At 44.8% G+C, this 21,171-nt stretch overlaps 1 protein-coding gene across 2 annotated transcripts in view; it reads left to right on the forward strand.

Annotated features, from left to right (window-relative positions):
* The window catches only part of IL2RA (interleukin 2 receptor subunit alpha), a 50,799-nt gene extending 34,656 nt beyond the window's left edge, over positions 1-16,143 (forward strand). Inside the window, exons 2-8 of one of the 2 annotated variants that reach the window (XM_044762305.2) lie at positions 1,689-1,880; positions 4,017-4,127; positions 6,370-6,585; positions 7,801-7,881; positions 8,259-8,330; positions 9,583-9,649; positions 14,215-16,143. In XM_044762305.2, the coding sequence (XP_044618240.1) occupies positions 1,689-1,880; positions 4,017-4,127; positions 6,370-6,585; positions 7,801-7,881; positions 8,259-8,330; positions 9,583-9,649; positions 14,215-14,239 (764 nt within the window). In that variant the 3' untranslated portion in view covers positions 14,240-16,143. The remainder of the gene's footprint in view (positions 1-1,688; positions 1,881-4,016; positions 4,128-6,369; positions 6,586-7,800; positions 7,882-8,258; positions 8,331-9,582; positions 9,650-14,214) is intronic. The other variant, XM_070500962.1, reaches the window with a different exon arrangement.
* Positions 16,144-21,171: the final 5,028 nt, after the last annotated feature.

Below are 21,171 nucleotides of genomic sequence, written 5' to 3' on the forward strand. Positions count from 1 at the left end.
AATTTTTTATTTTAAGGAAGACTAGCTTCTCAATTCTTTCCTTCATGAATCATACCTTTGGTGTTGCATCTAAAAACTCGTCACCAAACCCAAGGTCATCTAGACTTCCTCTTGTGTTATTTTCTAACAGTTTTATAGTTTCACGTTTTACATTTAGGTCTGTGATCCATTTTGAATTAATTTTTGTGAAGAATATAAGGTCTGTGTCTACATTCACTCTTTTGCATGTGGCTGTCCGGTTGTTCCAGCACCGTTTGTTGAAAAGATTATCTTTGCTCCATTGTATTGCCTTTGCTCCTCTGTCAAAGATCAGTTGACCTATTATGTGCCAGGTGTTTATCTTAGTATGCTATTTCATATAATCTTTAAAATAAATTAGTAAAATAATTATTATGCCCATTTTACAGGACAGGAAGCCAAGTGTTTGATAAATGAAAACAACAAAGCCATATAGCTAGTAAGCTGGCAGTGCTAGGATTTAGAAAACCATCTTCCTCCCCTTTCTGCCATGCTGCCTTTCTGCCTATTGTGATGATTATTATCACGACCAGAATTTACTGAGTGCTTACGTTACATGTTGCTCTACAACTGCAGGCCCGCTGAGCCATTCAAATTGCTTTTTTTAGTCCCTTCTTGGTTAGAGGTGGGGCGAACTGTCTGCGTTCCCCTCACCTTCTGTTCTTGGGGGTTCCAGGAGTGTCCTGAGTCTTGCATGCGGTGGTCTCCAGGATGCCAAGAGGCTGGGCAGACTGTAAGGGCACAGAGGAGCTTCATGCCAACCTGAGTGATTAATAAGCAATGGGCAGACCGTCCTCAGGCAGCAATGAGCGCAGTAACCTGCCCGGATCTTCCTCCGTGCCTGTCCCGGTAGATGGGGAGCCTGGCTGTGGGAGAGAGCCCTGCTGTCTCACCTTTTCCTGTTTCCTGTCACCCTCCCTATCCACTTCCTTCATCCAGCCTGTGGTTTTTCCTAAAGTGGAATCTTTTCAAGCAGGAGCTCTTGTTGCAAGATATGCAATGGAATCATTTTTCTGATTAGACCAGTGCCTTTTTCCCTTAATAGTTGGGTATTTGGCCACTTCTTCGAGTGTCCTTGCTGGGAAACCAGTGTGCACTTTCCGGGCTAAGAGAGGTCAGGTCTTCACGGTGTGAGAAGGAATTTGATAACCTCAGAGGTGGGCAGCTGAGTGAGAAACACACTTCCTGCCTGCCAGACTGGGTGAAGCATTTCCATATATTTCTCAAAAAAATGGTACAGAATCATTAACCACAGAAGGCCTTATTTCTTGAAAGATATTTCTCACGGACACATTTTGTCCCTCAATTAAATTTACACGGCTTTCCTCCCTCCCTTTCCTCCCATCCCTTGGTCCTCCTCTCTCTTTCTATAGGTACTTGCTCAGCATGAGGCATATTCAGAGTAAAACCTCCCTCGTTTCTATTTGGTTAGTTTGAACTCTATTGCAGTTTGCAGAGGATCTCGGTGGGAGGTAAATTTTGAAACGTCTCTGATACGAAGCTTTCTAAAGACCAACGGCAACAGCCTCAGCTTCTTTCTGGAAAAAAAAGGAGTCTACATAAATGCTTTAAATAAGGCAAAGAGGTGTGCGGTTAAATCATCACATGGTGAAGGAGAGGAGTGTTTGACTAGAACTGCCTGAATGCCTTTCTGTGCTGCTTCTTTGCAGAGCTCTGTGAGGACGACCCACCGACTCTCAGACACGCCACGTTCAAGGCCCTCACCTACAAGGTCGGCACCCTACTCAACTGCAACTGCGAGAAGGGCTTCCGCAGGATAAGCAAAGGGTCTCTCGCCATGGTTTGTAAAGGAAACTCGAGCCACTCTTTCTGGGAACAGACGTGTCACTGCGTCCGGACTTGTAAGTCTTTCCTTTTGTACCTACCAAGGGACAGAGAAGAACGGTAGCAAAGGGTGAGACAGAACTTCTGCTTCTGATCACTCAGCCCGACAGACAAAAAGTGGCCAGCCCCATCCACCCAATAACTAATTTCAGTGGTGCCTGGAATATTCATTCACTAGATAAATATTTAAAGTGTCTCCTAGTTCCAAGGACTGGTCTGGGCACTGGGGAGACCCCAAGGAACTTATATTTTGGAGGGAGAGAAGGATCAGCCATTAGACTAATAATTACTGAACAAGTAAAAAATAATTCTAGTTCACAAGAATGTGAATGGACTCAATTCCACTGAACTGTATGCTTAAAAATGGTTACTATGGTGAATCTTATATTGCGTATATTTTATCACAATTTTAAAAAAATAAAAATAAAAAAAGAATAGTCAAGATGAGCCTATATAAAGAATATACAAAATAATAACAATTCTAGCTGGGACGTCTACCTGTTAGGCTGAATTAACTCTTTTGTGTTTTGCTTTACAAAGCTCACACCTCATATCACCCTTCTCCTGAGTGATGAAATGTACTTATCCTAGCTCCCCGTCCAGTAACACACAGCGTGAAAGCCTGACAAGTCGCGTGGCCCCTCTCCCATCTCCTTTCAGTGACCATCTCTGCAATCCTAAGGAAGGAGTTCTGAGTAGAAAAACAGAGGCAACAGGAGAGGTGTTCCCTCCCTGATGAGGGTAAAAAGGGAATAGAAGCTCAGGCTACTGAATTCGAGAGTCTCATCTGTTGCCAGCATTTTTCTCTCTGGGTGCCCAGGGGCCTTTGGGGGATTTCTTGAGGGGGAAATATATTGTCAAAGAGAAAGCATTGTCAGTCCAGGGCCTTCCCCAGCCCAGTGGCTGGAACTGGCATTCCAGAGTATGAGGAATATGCCCTCAAGACCCCACACCCCCAGAAGGTTGCTGTCTCTTGTCCTAGTCCTGCAAAGCCCTCGCTGGGCTGGGGGAGCGAGGAGAATAACCACCCACAGACAGGATGGACTGGTGCGTGGGCGAGGCTCGACGTTAGCACAAGGGAAGGAGAGAGGCAGAGGAAGTTGTTCACTTCAAGTTTCTTTATTTCTGGGCTTCAAAACATGGCTTGAGGATCTCAGGTCCCTCGATGCCGGAAGTGCTTGGAAACACCAGTAAACCAAGGGTCCCAAACTTCATCTTTGCTGGTGAGGGCAAGCAGAGATGGCAGAGCCGCTAGCTCGGATATTGTAGGCGGGTTGCCTCCCCAGAGTGGAATTTGGAGGGAATGACCCCCAAGATCATTTCTAATTGGCTTTCTAAACCTAAGTTGATCTGATACTACGATTGTGCCGTTGAACTTCTGCCCACTCTGTGATATCAGAATGTGGTGAATAGACGTGGTTTCATCTGTTTTGCTATTTCTTAACCCTGGAGACGTGCTGGTGAGCTGCAGTGACTTCGACCCGCCCAAACTATGGATGGACTGCAGAGTTTTGAGATCGCTGCTTTGCTGAAGCCCCCCCCACCCCCCCTTTTTTTCCCAGCAGATCCCCTCCCTGGCCCTAAGCTAGAATCTTGATCCTGCCCTCATTACGAGCCCACACTCAACTCCTTTGCCAAACTCTTCACGATAGAGAGGAGTGTTGTAGGAGAGGTTTTCTTGTCATTGTTTTAAGATTACATCTTCCTGACTTTTAAATGAACTCCTTTGGGGAAACAAAGGGGTCGGTAGATTGTTGAGTCAGATCACCCCTCATGGCCATCACACACACCCGTGCTCCATGTTGACACAGTTGATGGCCAGAATGGAGCCCCTTGTGGGGAGACACACATACACAAAAAATTCCACCAGAAAATCTTTCAGTTCTTTCCAAAACATGTTGTAGGCCACTGTCATTACACACATGCTTACCAACAGGCCATATAATGGGCTGGGCGTGAGCAGGCCCCACTGAGACCGCCCCAAGGGCAGGGTTTGTGTGTGTGGCTCATCTTTGTAACCCCAGCACCCCAACATTGCTTCACATCTCACAGGCACTAGAAGGACACTCTATTTGAGTAAATGAATACGTGAAGAGTGTTTTCTATTTTAAGCATTTGTGAAGTTATTTGTTTATTCCATCAATACTCTCTAGCTTCTAAGAAGACAGAAAAACAAGTTACTCCTAAACCTGAAGAACAGATGGAAAGGAAAACCACAGAAATGCAAAGCCAAACACAGCCCATGGACCCAGTTAACCTTCCAGGTAAGAGGTGAATCTCAACAACTCTTGTCTGACTGACTCCTGGGAACCAATCCTTCTCTTGCAGGTATATGATGTGTTCTCCAAAAGAGGAAAGTCTGTCCACTGTCCTCTCCTCTAGGGGTACCATGTGGACAAGAGCTATTGCATAGCATTTGCAGACTGTTTGCTCAGCATTTCAAGCTACCCTTACAGCCGCAAACCTGGGCTCTGGGCTTCTTCCTGGTTTGGGAGCTGGCCAAATAAAATTCAGCTCAGCTCAATTCATTTCAGTTCAATTCATCTCAATTCAAAGGGCATGTGTTGGGACTAACTGTGCCAGGCACTGCTGACAGAAGGTGCAAACATGAGTAGACGACAGTCTGTGTCCTCAAGGAAACACTCTGTGTTTTCCCCTTAAGTATAAGATAATGAACTGCCAGTAAAGCAAGATGTGTCTTGCGAACAGAGTTGTAAAATGTGCTGGGCCATGCTGGGGAGTCTGGAAGCTGCAGATAAAGACCTCCTAGCTGATGGGCCATGGATGACTGAGAACCATGACCACCCCATAGCTGCCACAACTTTCCAGAATGAATCATGTTGAAGTCAAGTCACCACGTCAGGAAGAAATAGAGCTTGTTAGGAATACCTGAGCTTTTAGGGCACCAGCTGACCTTACAAGACCCTACAGTCCTATGCTAATTTTATAACCTTACAAAGAACTTGAGCACCTTATAGATACTCACTTGAGCTTCACAAGCCAGTGAGTCAGGGAACAGGAGTCTTACTTCAATTTACTCAAGAAATTGAGACATGGAGAGGTTAAGAGACTCGGCTAAACTCACCTAATGTAGGAATAAGACCTCAGGTCTCCTGAATTAGACTAAGGATCTTTCTACTGATTACTGATTTCAAATCAGTTTGAATTTATTGGCAGTTTCCATTACTTTTGCAAAAAACAAAAAGATGAATCCAGGGGTATTGTGGCAACATGTTTTTATCCATTTAGCCCTCCAACTTTGTACTGGAGTGGGGTTTCAAAACACATGTAGTTGTTTGTTTTTCTCTGCTCCTCCCACATTACCCTCCACGGTTATTGAAAGGTTTCTCAAGAGGTCACTGTTTGTTGACTTTACTCAAGAGATGATCAGCTGGCTCCAGCTAAGGCAAATTTCACAAACTGTCTGAATTTGGATGTTTTCTTTTGAAAGAAGCAAACCCAATTCGAACAAGTTCACACAGTTATGGATTTTTACCAGCTGTAACAGAAATTTTATTGTGAGACTCAATCACAAGTTCAGTATGATTTGCAAGGTGCTACTCTAGAGAAGACCACCTGGGACAGGACCACTCAGCTTCCTGCTGAGGTAGAGGGGTTATATGAGGTACTTGTGAACGTTATGTTGAGAAATCAGGTTGTGGAAGGTCTGGAAGGTCAGAACATATGTGTAGCTTCATGTGTCTGGGGATTGAGGGTACATGTGGTTCCATATGTCCAGACTGCGGGTAGAGTGTGGAATCCTGAGATTAAATTGGGGCGGGACAGGATCTCTGGGGTTAAAGGTCAGTCAGGCTTGGGTTGCAGTTGGGTGAGTGGAAAGTTACTGGGCATGGGGAATTTTCAGAGACCTTGACAGGGCTCACGTAGGGTGAACTTCAGGCATGGCTTGATCAGAGGTGAGATTTCATTTCCCCAAGGTTCTCTCAGCCCTTCCCTCCTCTTGGCTTTGGCTTTGTCCCCAGTCTTTCTGCCATGGTCCCAAGATGACCACCAGCCGCAACCCGAGGATGTGCTTCCTCACTTAGCAGTGGAGATCCAAGGTGGTCTTCACACTTCATTAGCCCAAATTGGCTTGAGCCTGCCCTTATCCCTCAGCTGAGCCCACCTTTCTCACTCCTGTCCACTTATCAAAACCCTCACCATCATCAGAAGTACTTACTCATTCCTCTGTGTTCCCACAGCAAGCGCCTGCTCCTCAGCTATAATACTCAGCACATTCTGCCTTCCTATGTCTTTCTTACCCAGTCCACTGTCTACTCCTTGCAGGAGTAACTGAGTCTTTGTGCCTTCTCACAAAGTACCCAGCAAAGTTCCCTGACACATAGGTATTCTCAATACATATTGCTTGCATGAAAGAAGGAATGAATGAATGAATGAATGAACGAAAAAATAAGAACCAAGGTCCAGTCTCCAGGAAGAGGCAAGTTGGATTCACTCACAGTGCTTTCCCCAATTTGCCTTCAGAATTTCCTTTCCCTCCTCCAGGTCACTGCAGGGAGCCTCCGCCCTGGGAACACGAAGCTTCGGAGAGAATTTACCATTTTGTGGTGGGGCAGACAGTTCACTACCAGTGCGCCCAGGGATTCAGGGCCCTACAGAGTGGTCCTGCCAAGAGCGTCTGCAAAATGATGTGTGGGAGGACAAGGTGGACACAGCCCCAGCTCAGGTGCACAAGTGAAAGCAAGAACAGTGAGTTTGCAGGTATGGTGGCGGCTTCTGGGGTCCACCACCTTGCCTTTTCCATCAGGCTGACCAGGGTGCAATTCTTGACCCAACAGCTTTACCCAACAGCTATGTGACCTGGGGCAAGCCGCTTAATGTCCTTGGGCTTCTGTTTTGTCTCATTCTAGATAATAGACTAGATAAATTCTAAGGTCTCCATCACCTAAGGTCCCCTCTACCCTGAGTGGGGATAAAAGCAGGAGACAGAAGAGGAGGAAAGATCTTCAGATGCCTCCTCACTGGTGATAATGCTTTCCCTTTCCTAGCTGATCCTGAAATTCCGCTTCTTCCTCAAAGCTGCCAAGATGTCCTCTCGTTCAAAAGGGAAAGTCCAGCCTGCTACCCACGCCTTTCTAGTTTACTGACACAGAGTGTGAACCCATTATTTGCACAGTGCTGCAGTGTTGGCATGTTCCTTCCCTTTGTGTAATTCCCACCTGAGCTTTGCTAAGAGTGCAGATGTGTAGGGAACAGTCTTACTCAAGCACAAACACAAACATACACTCATTCGTGCTTACATACAACACACCTCTATTGAGGTCTTCTTCTGCCATTACTGTCAATCATATTATTTCTACAATCAAAGTCACTTACATTTAACCATAAGTATTACTGGTTTCTTTGCTCACCACCATTTCTCATATGCCATATCTTCCTCTTGGGTTCTTTGAGGATGCTGTTTGTTTCCTATAGCCTGCCTCCAATGAGCCACACTACAGCTCAGAGCATGTCCATGGCTTCCTTTATAAAAGGATGGGGAGGCGGGGAAGTGTCCTGGGGAACTGACAACACTCAGGAGGAATGGGGACCCTGTCACAGAGAAAAGCTACCCTTCTCTGCATTTCTACTTCGTCTGATGGTTCACTGGTATTTGTATTATTATGACCTGTTTCCAAGCCACAGATGGAAATCAGGGCTGAGTAGGAAGCCTGGGGAGAGGGGTTGCTTGGAGTTCCATGGAAAGCCAGGACCACGGTTAGAATTCCCTCTCAGCTCTGCTGGGGCCACTTACCCACTTCCCTGTGACCCTGATGCAGAGCCACGTCACGTAGCATCCCCAGATAATGTGCCCATAACTGAGATTCACACCTCAGCTAGTGTGTCCAGGGTCGGCTGAGGAGATGGTTCGGGGTGGATGTGCGACCCTCACAATCCACCTTCGGTTCCACAAGCATCACTTACTCTTTCCTCCAGGTGACAAAGAGCTTCAAGCAAGCACTGATGCTTCTCCTGGGAGTGAAACGTCCTGTCCCCTAATAATGACAGGTACCACAGGTACGGCCAGTTTCCATGAAGATAAAAGCTTGGTCATTAAATCATAATGCAAGAAAGGGAAGACAGTTCGCCTGGAGCAGCCCCTCCAGGAGATGGGCCAGAGCGGCCCCGCGGGTGTGAAAGATGATCACGCATCTGCACGTGACCCCCAATGTTCAAACACATTTACAGTAAGCGTCAGAAAGAGGAGAAACGAGACTGAGGGCAGCATGTCGAGGCAGAAGGATGAAACGCTTGCCCACAGCCTCCTCTTGTCTCTCACATCCCTTCCATCAATCTCCGAGGGTCTAGCTCACTGGGAAGCCCTGACTCCCTGCAGCCTGCGCAGTCCGATAATTAGCATAAACTCAGCCTCTTCCTCTCTCTCTCCTGCACAGATTTTCAAACACGTACAGAAGTGGCTGCAACCACAGAGACGTTCATATTTACAGCCGAGTATCAGATGGCAGGTGGGTAGCGGTCACTCCTTTTGTTGACAAAATGTGCCCCAGATGGACTGTGGGACATATTGCTTGGTGGGTTGCTGGGTTAGTTAGTTTAAAATGACCCCCTCCTTATATAATGTTTATAAGAGTAAAAGACTAATCTAGATATTAACTTAACTCAAAATCGCAGTAATCAGTTATAGTAAGTTGTGAGTGAAGTCTCAAACCAGCCCAACTAGTTCCCTCTAACTGTACCTTAAAGGATAAAAATACCCCATGGCCATGTGTGAGGGGTGAGGTGAGGTGAGAGAGAACGGATGCCATATAACCAGGGGCAGAGAGAAAAAACATTCCAGAAACATTACAGTTGTTCCTTGGAGAGGGGACAACAGGCTTTGGGGTGAGTGGGGATGGGAGGAGCTCATAGAAACAGAGAGTAGAATGGTGGTCACCACACTGGGGGTGGGGCAAATGGGGAGATGTTGGTGAGAGGTACAAACTTCCAGCAAGAAGATGAATAAGTTCCGAGGATTGAATGTACAGCATGGTTAACAACAGCGTACTGTCTACTTGAAAGTGGCTAAGACAGTAGATCTTAAATGTTCTCACCACACACAAAAAAAGTGGTAATTATGTGATGTGAAGGAGGTGTTAGCTAACACGATTTTGGTGATCATATCGCAAGATATAAGTGTATCAAATCATCACACAAACTTACACAATGTGTATGTTAATTATATCTCAATTAAGCTGGAAAAAAAAAGAAGAAAAACAGGCTTGGAGGTACATCTAAGATAGATAGATAGGTAGCTCACTCGAGTGCCACAGGAAAGCATCATTTGAACACTTTCAAGAGATGCTAATGTGTTTATCATTTATCTTTATATTTCGACGTTTCTTTTACTGTCCTGAGCCTCACTCACAGCCTCCTTAACAGAGGCCTGGCCTCTGAATCATTCTCAAGAGAGTGCCTGTCAGTTCCCTGCCCCCAGAAAGAGGCAGAGCCACTGAGGACAGGCGCCTGCCCTTTTCCGTCCACACCTCCCCAGCCCTAGCCCTTGTCCTTGGTCCTGTCCGGGAAGGGCGCTGCATCCTGTGTTCTGAGAAGGGAAAGCAGAAACTGGAGCACCCACCTCTGCAGGAAACTCCTGCTGGGGGGCAGGGGGGGAGGGGGGGGTGGGGGACACGGCAAGGACTACAACAGGCCGGGACTTCTTCAGCCTGCTCTGCGACCCAGCCCAGGCGCACCTCTGCTGAACTGCTTCTCTGTTGACAGTGGCCGGCTGCATTCTCCTGCTGATCAGCATCCTCCTCCTGAGCGGGCTCACCTGGCAGCGCAGATGGTGAGTCCCATATTAGCAAAGAAGCCCCTGCCCAAGCTAGCGGAGGAAGCCCGGGGTAGGAAAAGCCCCTGGGCGGAGACCCCTTCGCCCCAGCCCGCCCCATTCTCCTACTAACCTCCAGCAGTCTAGGGAGTAGGAGGGAGAAGCGGCCAATGCACGCATTCCCAAAGAGTCGATCAACAAGAATTAAAGCGGCAGGGAAATGGGAAAGCAAGGAAAGCGAACATTTGTTGAGCGCCTACTGTATCCCAGTCTCGACACTTGGGAACATTATCACAACCTATCTTCTCAGACACCTTTAGAATAACTACAGCTTAGACAGATGAAGCAATGCAAACAAGATTGCACAGCGGAGGCCAAAACGGCAACCTGAAACTAGAGCGCAAGACCCTTCTGCCTACAAGGAAGCCAGGGGCAGCATCCACCCGAGCTTTTCCTCCCCTGCGCTCCCCACCCCACCGACTGCAGACACTCACCCAGGGCCCCCCAGACCGCGAGTGTGACCCATGTGTGGCCTCATTTGCTTAATTCGGATTCTCAACCCTGGCTGCAGATTAGACAAACAGGAGAGATTTTTTTAAAGATTTTATTTTATTTTTTTTCCTTTTTTCCCCAAAGCCCCCCGGTACGTAGTTGTGTATTCTTCGTTGTGGGTCCTTCTAGTTGTGGCATGTGGGACGCTGCCTCAGTGTGGTTTGATGAGCAGTGCCATGTCCGCGCCCAGGATTCGAACCAACGAAACACTGGGCCGCCTGCAGCGGAGCACACGAACTTAACCACTCGGCCGCGGGGCCAGCCCCCAGAGATTTTTTTAAATACCAATGTTGAGCCCCAACCAGAATCTCTAGGGGTGGGCCGCAGACATCAGTACTTTTTTTTTTTCAATTGAGATAAAATTCATCATTGTAACCATTTTAAAGTGCATAACTCTGTGGTTTTTAGCAATGTTGTGCATACATCACCACTATCTAATTCTGGAACACTTCCATCTCCCCAAAAGAACCCTGTATTTCTCAATTCCCCATTCCCCACCCTCCTCCCCCCCCACCCCCCCCACCCCCAGCAACCACGAGTCTACTGTCCATCTCTGTGAATTTGCCTGTTCTGGACGCTTCATATAGATGGAATCATGCAGCATATGACCTTTAGCGACTGGGACCTTAGTACTTCCTAAAGCAGCTCAGATGCATCTCATGCTTGCTCATCCAGTTTCAACAACTCTGCACTGGGCCAGTGGTTCTCAGACTGGAGAGGGCGTCAGAGTCTCCCGGCGGGCTTTTAAAACATATGGCCCGGCCCCACCACCAGAGTCTCTGCTTCACAGCTCCGGGTGGGACCTGAGAATCTACATCTCTAACAAATTCCAGGTGACACTGATGCTGCTGGTCCAGGGACCACACTTTGAGAACCTGCACTAGACTAACGGTATTCAGGATCAAGAGAGTGAAATCATTTCACCCCCCGCCCCCCACCCCACACAAAGGCCAATTTCTCCCTCCCTTAGACAGAGGACTACAGAGACCTAACATGTCAGTCACCCTCTCAACCATCCAGGATATCCCCTACCACCCAGAGTGCACTCTGGCCAACGCTGATATAAACTCCCCAGTAAGACCCTGAGAAGACGCAGACTCACCCCCCAAAAACCAAAGCTCTTAGATCCTATAGTTAGCCCAGCCAGAGAGAAAGCATCAGATTCCTTCCATTTTTATACTGATCATCAGGCTTATAATATATTCCTGATTTCCCTTGTGTGAATTGAAAAGTACAAATTATTGCAACACAAAGGATAAGCCCTCTAGGGTTATTATATTAGGAATTATTCATCTACCTGGCAGTCTACCCATTTCTCTGTGGTGTTAGCTGACTCCCAAGGTGTTATTTTAGGATTATGAGAGATGAAGGATGTCAAGTGCCCAACACATTGCAGGTACTCAGTGCTTGTCAGACTTTCTCCTTCCTTCACTGACGAGACTCAATACCTCTCAAGGATGTTTCCATTTGGTAGCTTAAAGACCCAAAGCCTTCAGACACAAAGGGGTAAAGCTATTTGGCAGTGGTAAAGGCTTGGAGTCTATGTTGTGAAACAAAGAACGGCCCGAAACTGTGGGTTCCCACAAGCTCTCTCAGAATTGCAATCTCCCAGGAGACTCAAACACTTATTTATCTCAAGCTGACTCCCGCCAGGGAGCTAGTCCCAAATCCTTCCTAGAATCTAACGTCATCTGATAACGCCCTCTTGTGGCCAAACAGAAATCCCACATGTGATTTTTTTTTTTGGAGCAATTACCAGGAACCAGTGAAGAGCGGTAGGTGGCTGACACTGGCTCCTGAGACCAAAAGTCGAAATTGCAGGAATTTTGTGAACTGTTATTAAGCATAGGAATTATTAAAATTTAAAGTATATAAACATAATTAAATTATATTAAAAGCAAAGTTAGCAAATACTCAAAATTAATCACTTTCTACTTATTTTACTACATTTGAGTGCTGTCTTTGTTCTCAGGGTGATTTACATCTGTTGTATCTGTATCAGGGAAATACCAGATGATGCTTTGCTACCGTACAGCTCTTCCCAACTCTGTGTTCCATGGTGTCACTCTGGCAGCTCGAAACTGGACCGGGTGGGAGTATTTATGCCACGGAAACAGGCAAGCTTTTCAGAGAGCTGGTTGTTAAGCCTTTACCAGCACACCGCTGCTCAGAGCCTTGCTCCGTGGGAGCTCCCAGCAGGGTAGAGAGGAACCAGTCTGGGACTGTACTGCCCAATATGGTAGCCACTAGCCACCTGTGCACATTATGTTTAAACTTAAATAAATGAAAACAATTAAAAATTCAGTTCATTCGTTGCAGTAGCCACTTGTCATATGTTCAGTAGCCACATGTGGTTACCATCTTGGATAACACAGATACAAAACATTTCTATCATCACAGACAGTTCTTATAGTACGGCACTGGCTAGAAAACAGGAATTTCCAATTCATGAAAATCACTCAGCACAGTTAGTTGCTATTATTATTCCTTTTCTGCAGCTGTTGTCCTCCATATGGTTCAAATAAACTTTGTGGAATATCTCCTATGTAGATGCAGGTCAAGGGCGTAGACTGGCATTTAGAAGTTGAATAAGTTCTAGGGCTCTAAGGCTCAGCGTAGTGATCAAAGTTGACAATACCGTGTTATACATTTCAAAGTTGCTAGGAGACTGGATCTTAAATGTTCTCACCACAAAAAAGAAATAATGGTAATTACGTGACGTGTGAGAGGTGTTACCCAACGCTGTGGTGGTAATCACTTTGCGATATATAAGTGTATCAAATCAACACATTATACAGCTTAAACTTACTCAGTGTTATATGTCAACTATATCTCAATTTTAAAAAAAAACTATGACCTTTGTGCCAGGTACTTGCTAGGGGTCCAAGGATGAATGCAAATGGTCCTGCACTCAGGAGCTTACAGACCAGTAGAGGAGAGGAGAAAAAAATGGAGATTTTAAATAGAATTTGTTAAAGCCTAAGATTGAGATGTCGTAGGAGAAAAGAGAAAGGACACTCACCCCTGTGAGGGGCGAGTTGATGGTGCCTGAAATGCCTAAGGCCAGATAGAGAAAGGCAGGAAATGGCTGCTGGGCAGTGGAATGTGAGGAGAGATAAGGCCATGTGAAGAAGCATGACAACGTTTGGGAGAAGTCAAGCAGTTCTGAACGCTGGGGTGGGGACAGTCTTGCTGTATGGATGGACAGTGACCAAGTCATGGAAGATCAGGCCAGACTGAGGGGCTCAGACCCTATCCTGAGGGCATCAGAGAGCCACAGAAGCTTTACTTATGGGGCAAAAGGTAGCCCTGGCCCTTTGAATGGTCCAGCTACAATAGAGGCTGGATTTAAGGTGGGTAATGCTGGTAGCAGTTTGATTATGTTATGATGGAATAAATCCACACAGGAGACAATGAGAGCATGAAGTAGGTCCGTGGGCATAAGCTAAAAAGGAGGAAAAGAATCCAGAAATAATAGGAGAGGTCACATTAGCAGGATTTGGCAGCTGATTGGAAGTGAGGGTTAAGGAAGAGGGATGACTCAGGGACGACTCCACGTTTTAGAGTGGGACCGTGGGACTCTGTAGTCACTATACCCAAGGATAAAGCGTAAAGTGAGGATCCAGAGGAAGATACCCCTTGGGGATTAGCCCCAAAGCAGAGCCCCTCCTGTAGTCGGTTCCCTGAGACCCACTCAGCCTCCACACCTGTAACCGCTTGGTGCTGGAGCTGCCAGGGAAATGGAAGGGCTCTCTCGGGCTCTTTCTCAGATCCACTCTGCCGCACGATGATTGAATTATCACACTGTAAGAACCACAGGGCAACCAGTCTTGGCCCCTGGAGGGATGGAGAGGCCTGGAGGTCAGATTTCAGCCTGTGGGAAGGTAACAGTGTCCTGGGGTGTAATTTAAAGTTAGCAGGTCAGTGCGGGCTTATGTTGAATGTTCTACTCACATCGCTTTAGGGTGGGGACCACGTTTGTCTTGGTGCTGCATTACACCTATGACTACGACTTAGTTTTCTCACTACAGGAGGAAGAGTAGAAGAACCATCTAGAAAACCAAGAGTGGTAAGAAGCCAAGAACAGCCCACAGACATCATGGAGCACAAGCAAAATCAAAGAAGTTAAACACTCACCCAAGAGGCACCTCCTGTGATCCCCTGGGTTTTGGAAAGCTCAGAAGTCGCATCACAGAACACCAGGCACTGTGACCCCATCGTGAAGCCAGCTCTGTAGAATCACTGAGCAAGCTCAACCTGCTTCTAAGCAGCAGTTCCAAGGTCACTGGAGGAGCAGGGAGGAACAACAAGAACTCTCGGTCTTATTTTCATGTATATGCGTTCATTAAAGCTTGACCTCATGGAACCCTCTCCACACCATATATAGTATAAGGAAAAGTAGCTTCATGTTAATTTCTTCCCAACTTCCCAGTTGGGAAATCTCAAGGAAAACCCTAGCACTAATGTAAATAGACACACACACACACTCCCCACCTTATGAAACCGGACCTTCTCTGTGATCCACATAGATCCTTTCCCAGCCTCCGGTTGACCAGCCCATCTTCCTGGTAATATTTCTTAATGAATACTCTCTAAGACCTCTGGACTGGTAAGGCGGAATCTTTTCGTCCTCAGCTCAGTCCTCTAAATGAGCTGCCTCCCACTGAGCCTTCGATTGTAAATTTCTAAAGAACAGAGGCCATGGCAGAATAATCTTTGGGTAACACCAAATGAGGGCAACCAAGCCCTTGGAATTGTAGAGCTTCCATATTTGAAAGGATTTTACTGGAGTTAATGTCAGGAAGAGAAGGATAAACTAGGTCCCAGGCAATGAATTATACCTGTCAAAAGACTTTCCCTGGACATTACTAATAGGCCTCTTCAAGAGTCTGTTTCTTTGAGATTGCTATAAATGATACTCTGAATTTGGCCTGCACGAATTTGATGTTTACAGACAGACACACGATGTGCAAATGTGTATATTTCCAAATAAGTGTCATAAAAACACTGATAAGGGAGCAATACATTTAATGTTTATAGAAGGAAGGAAAGAAGAAGGAAGTGAGGACAGGGAAGGGAGATCATATTGACAGAATGTAACTGTGGAAAAGGTCACACCAGTGGTCCTCAGGCTGTTAGCACAACGTTTAGCAAAGCACCATCACCTGGAGGCCTTGTTAGAACACGTATGGCTGGCCCCGTCTCCAGAGTTTCTGAGTCTGCAGGTCACATTTCTAACAAATTCTAAGTGATGCTGGTGATGCTGGTCTGGGAACCTCACTTTGGGAACCACTGGGTTATACCTCTCCATGCCCACCCACCTCCACTCCTACTGGGAAAGTCAGCTTCAGGTGCTGATTTCGGTGAGCGTTCTTGTTCCGTCTCTTGGGTAAGATCTCAATCCTCCAATCAGTTAACTCAGGTGTCCCAGTCGAACAAAGTCACGTGACTGAGGAGATCAATGAAAAACTTAAACCAGCAGCCAGTTTTCATTCCTGAAAGGGCAGGAAAGTGTTATGACAAAGGTGGGCAGGTGTTAGAAAGTCCATACCCAGATTAAAGAACCATTTTCTCTCCTTTCTGTGACAACCAAGTACAATCCAGATTCCATTGTCAACATCCTCCTTTCTAAGTACGTATATGTTTTCTGGGTAAACTAAAATGAGAGGAATCTCAGATCAGAAAAAAATTTTTTTTTAAATCTTACTTATCTTACTTGAGTAAAATTAAATTGAATAATTATTACTCATTTTGGGGGAAGGAGGTCTATGAGATCAAAATTTTTTTCATAATAATTAAGATGATATTTACTTTTATCACTCTTATTCTCTTATAAGCATATGGTAGAGTTTTCCAGAAGCTACATGATATGTGATGATGTCATTGCTCTGATCTTAACACATAGTGAGTTTATTACTATTGTTTAGAAAAGAATTAATAAATAATATTTTTTAAATTTCTTGGTTTTAGTGTCTGAATATGTTAAGTATTGCTGGATGTGACTACATAAACAAAAGCTCTTTGGGAGCCTCAACAGTTTTTACTCACGTACAGAGGTCCTGACAAATAGCTGGCAAGCACATCATCATTGGTCATTTCAGAAACGCAAATCAAAACCGCAGTGAGATACCATGTCATGCCCACAAAGATGACTTTAAGCCAAAAGGGAAAAAAAAAAAAAGGAAAGTAACATATGTTGACAAAGATAGAGAGAAATAGGGACCCTCATACCTTGCTGGTGGAATGTAAAATGGTACTGCCACTGCGGAAAACAGATTGGCAGTTCCTCAAAAAGTTAAACATAGAATGACCATATGACCTTGCGATTCCACTCCCAGGTATATACCCAAAAGAGATAAAAACCTGTGTCCACACAGAAACTTAGATGAGACTGTTCGTAACAGCACTATAGCCAAATAGCCAAGAGGTGGAAACAACCCAAATGCCCATGAGTGGACGAATGGATAAGGAAATTGTAGTAAATCCATATATGGCAACATCATTCAGCCATAAAAATGAATGGAGAACTGGTACATGCTACTATGTGGATGAGCCTCAAAAACAGCATGCCAAGTGAAAGAAGCCAGACACAAAAGGTCACGAGTTGTGTGATTCTTTTTATATGAAATATCCAGAGTGGGCAGCTCCAAAGAGACAGAAGGTAAGTTAGTGGTTACCAGGGGCTGGAGAGGGTGATTACTTAATGGGTATGGGGTGTTTTTCTGGGATGATAAACACAACAACATTGTGACCACACTAAATGCCACTGAACTGTATGCTTCGTAATGGTTAATTGTACGTTATGTGAATTTCACCTCAATTAAAACAAACAAACAAAATGTCCTGAAACTAAAATATTCGAGCACCGCTGGTTCCATTCACGATTCTCAACGAAGGATCCTCAGCTCACAGTGGAGGGCCAGGGTCTTCCTGAAGTTTTTATAGTGACTGACTTACTAGTATTCTTTTAAGTGAGTTATTATTAAGACTCATGAATTTTTTTTTCAAAAACTGAAATTAACTTATTACTAAAGCTTACTGAAGACCCCGATTCAGTATTCTATTGAGATCATGAAATTTGCATAGCTTCCAGGAAGAATGCTATTATTTATAAATTACTAGAACTGTCTTGGGTTGATTTTGGTTTTTGATTGCTAGCATTCTCACAGCTAAATTTTAAATTACTGTCAGGATTTGTCACACTGGGGTTGTGTTTGATGACTCCCAACATGCACATGTCATAATCAGTTTAACTTGTTATGGGTTTTCCAGCTTATCTACAATGTACAGCGATAGATCTTTGCATCATTTGTGTTGTTGGCTTATAATTTTCAACTAAATAGGCTTTAAAGCATGACTGTGTTCTTGTTTAAAAATAACCATATGACTTCCAGTTTCCAGTCTGGCATATGAGGAACTTGGAAACCATCACCCCCATCCTAACAAGAAAAACTCTGAACAAACTGAAAATCAACAACTCTTCTCAGATTCATCAGAGAATTGAAGTCACAGGGCGAACGTCTGTCCCCAAGTTTAAGAGACAGACAAGTGGAAACAGAGAACCACAGTTGACTGGAGCAGAAGCCCAGGACAGACCCTGGGGTAGCACCAGGGCAGGGACCGCTGCACTGATGGATTGCCAGAGGACCAGTGTGGACAAACCTGAGAGCTAAGAGCTCCAGGGCTCCCAGTCATAGGAGGCCCTACACTTTTACGAGTTTTATCTCTGGGAAGTGTTCCAGGTTCTCACTGTGGAGATCAGAGGAAAATCCCCTCATGCTTTCAGTGGGGGAAGGGGAAAAGGAACCATTTTGAAATACACCAGAGAACTCTGTTGTCCTCAACAAGGCCCATCCTCAGGAGAAACTATTTTCTTGACTGTCTTGGGTTTTACCAGAACCTAACCAACCAGAGGGAAGGGAAACATGCAACTCCAGTCCCCTCTGGCCTTCCCATCCCCCCTGAGGGGCAGGGGTGGAGAAGCACAGCCACAGGCTCACTAACAGGCCTAATCCCTAATTGTAGGACTATAGAACACATCCCCCATACCTCACCACCCCATCGACAAGGGCCCTGTGCAATAACACGGGAACACGGCTGAGAGAACTGCACATCTCAGACCCTACTCAAGAAGAAGGCTCTAGGGAAACCCAGAGACAACAGGGGAGGACAACAGTGACTCCAGAGGACATTTTAGCCTCTGACACCACAGCTACAGCAAACAGTAAACACAGCCTAACGCCCTCCAGATAAACATAAATTCCACACCAAAGACCTACTCACCTCAGTTCCCTTTACCTAGTACGTTGTGTCCAGCTTTCAACAAAAGATTACAAGGAATGCAAAAAGTCAAAAAATGCAGTTTGAAGAGACAAAGCTAGCATCAGAACCAAATTCAGATATGGCAGAGATGTTGGAATTATCAGACTGGGAACGTCAAACAACTATGGGAAATAAATCATTCTGACAGAGAGTACTATGTCCCTCTAAATCCATTCTTCCACTGATAATAAAAGCCCCAGGTTGTAGGAGGGAACACATCCCTCCTCCAGCTAAGGACAGTGTTTTCTGGCCTCCCTTGCAGCTAAGTGTGGCCATGTCACTAAGTTCTGACTAATGAGACATGAGGGGCAGTAAAGTGTGCAGTTTTCAAGATGTGCCCTTGACCAGAACAGGCATGCCCTTCTCCTTCTTGATCTCTTCCATTGATTGGCAGGTGGTCTTGGTGGTGGGAGTTAGAACCACCAGTGGGATAGAAACTACATGTTAAGTTTGACAGGGAAACAAAATCAAAGGAACCTGGATGTGCGACACCATCGAGGTGCCACGCCAGGAATGCTTACACTAGGACTGCACGTGAGACACAAATACCCTCCCATTGAGGCCACTGTGATTTTTGATCTTTTCAGAGCTGCTGTACCTGCATCCTATAGCAATCATCCTTCTCTACTGATACCAGACATATACCTGCCCCTCTGCCAAATTTGACTTAATCAGTCATATCAGTATCAAAATATTTTCAACAGAAAATAAGACAAGAATTAGCATTCAAGCAGACTTTCAAGTAAATACAAGTTTTCTGTTCCATAAATACTATCCAAAAAAATTTTCCCCGCAGGAGGTAAATAAGTATATCAGATAAAATGGCGTCAATTCTCTGTACTAATTTGACTACTTCCTTACTCTTCTTCAGAGAATGACTGCAGTTAATTTATGACGTCCTTGAAGGCTTTCCAAAAGTGTTGGCTCCTGTGGGGATGTTCCTATCAGATGGTGGTTCCTGGCTAAGTCAGGAATCAGAAAGAGAGAGCAGCTGAGATTTTTCAAAGCCAATCCTTGTTGTTTCCTTCCTCCTTTGAAGGAGCGCAGCAAAACCTCCATGTCCTCTTCTACACTATTGAGAAACATATCTTTGGAGTTGTTCTACTGATAGGAGGGGAGGGATGAGAACAAATCTGTGGTCGCAAGATAAGAGTTATCAAGCACAGTATGAGCATACGTATTCTTAGAATTCACCCTTAGGATTCTAAGTAGCAAACAATAGAAAATCCAAACCAACTTTTCACATAACTGTGTAGCCCTCCGTGGTGGCTTCCTTCATGGTTCCACAATCTTATCAAGAACCTTGTTTTGGGGTTTTCTTTTTTCTCTCACTCTCCTCTCTGTCTCCAGTGATATCAGCTTTATCCGAGAATCAGATTAACCTCATGGTTCCAAATAGGCTAGAAATATTCCAGAACTTTTATCAGATGACCACATCTAGAAATAAAAAGAGCTTCTCTCCTAGGAGCTCCCAGCAAATGGCTTCTCCAGTCTTCTTGGCTCAAATCAGGCCCCAAGTCTACTCCTGCACTCTGGCTAGAGGATGCAAGATGATACTTCCTTAGGCCTGAGCCACATACCCTACCTCTAAACTGCATATATTTAAGGAGTATAATGTGATGTTTTGATGTACATATACATTGTGAAATGATTACCATAATCAAACTAATTAACATATCCATCATCTCATATGGTTATGTCTTTTTGTGTTTGAGAACAATTGAGATCCACTCTCTTAGCAAATTTCAAGTATACAAGACAGTATTGTTAGTATAGTCAATATGCTATAGGTTAGATCTCCAGAACTTATTCATCTCGCGTGACTGCAACTTGTACCCCTTGATAAACATCTCCCATTTCCCCCACCTCCGCCCCTGATAACCACCATTGTACTCTCTCATTCTACGAGTTTGACTTTTTTAGATTCCAAGTATAAGTGGGATGATGCAGTATTTGTCTTTCTGTGTCTGGCTTATTTTACTTAGCAAACTGTCCTCCAGGTTCATCCAGTTTGTCACAAATGACAGAACTTCCTTCTTTTTAAAGACTAGATAATATTCCACTGCGTACAAATAAACACTACATTTTCTTTATCCATTCATCCGCTGATAGATGCTTAGGTTGCTTCCATGCCTTAGCTATTGTGAATAATGCTGTAATGAACATGGGAGTGCAGATACCTCTTTGAGACGCTGATTATGTTTCCTTTGGAAATATCTCCAGAAGAGAAATTGCTGGATCATATGGTAGTTCTATTTTTAGTTTTTGAGGAACCCCCAAACTGTTTTCCTAACGGCTGTGTCATGTAGGTTAATTTTTTTGTATCCTCCTTTTCCTCCCTCTTAAGAAAAATTTGAGCTTGTTGCATCTGTAGAATTCCACATTGTTTCTATTAGTGCTATGCACGTAATAAACATCAGTCAATATTTGTGGAAGAAATGGCCTCTTACTTCAGTAGATGTAGAGATTGACATCTATTCATTGAGCACTAGATGGAAAAGTATAGGTACTTCTCCCCCAGAACTCTAGATGTATCTCTTGGTCCTTATTGGTGACCGTTAATGATTCTTTTCTCCTATTTTCTCTATGTGGGAAGTTTCTTGGTAAAATGCACACAAATAGCAAGAAAGAACAAGGATCTGAAATTTTGCCTTTAAACTAATTGC

The sequence above is a fragment of the Equus asinus genome, chromosome 29, assembly GCF_041296235.1.
Source record: "Equus asinus isolate D_3611 breed Donkey chromosome 29, EquAss-T2T_v2, whole genome shotgun sequence".
In the NCBI taxonomy this organism is placed as follows: Eukaryota; Metazoa; Chordata; class Mammalia; order Perissodactyla; family Equidae; genus Equus; species Equus asinus.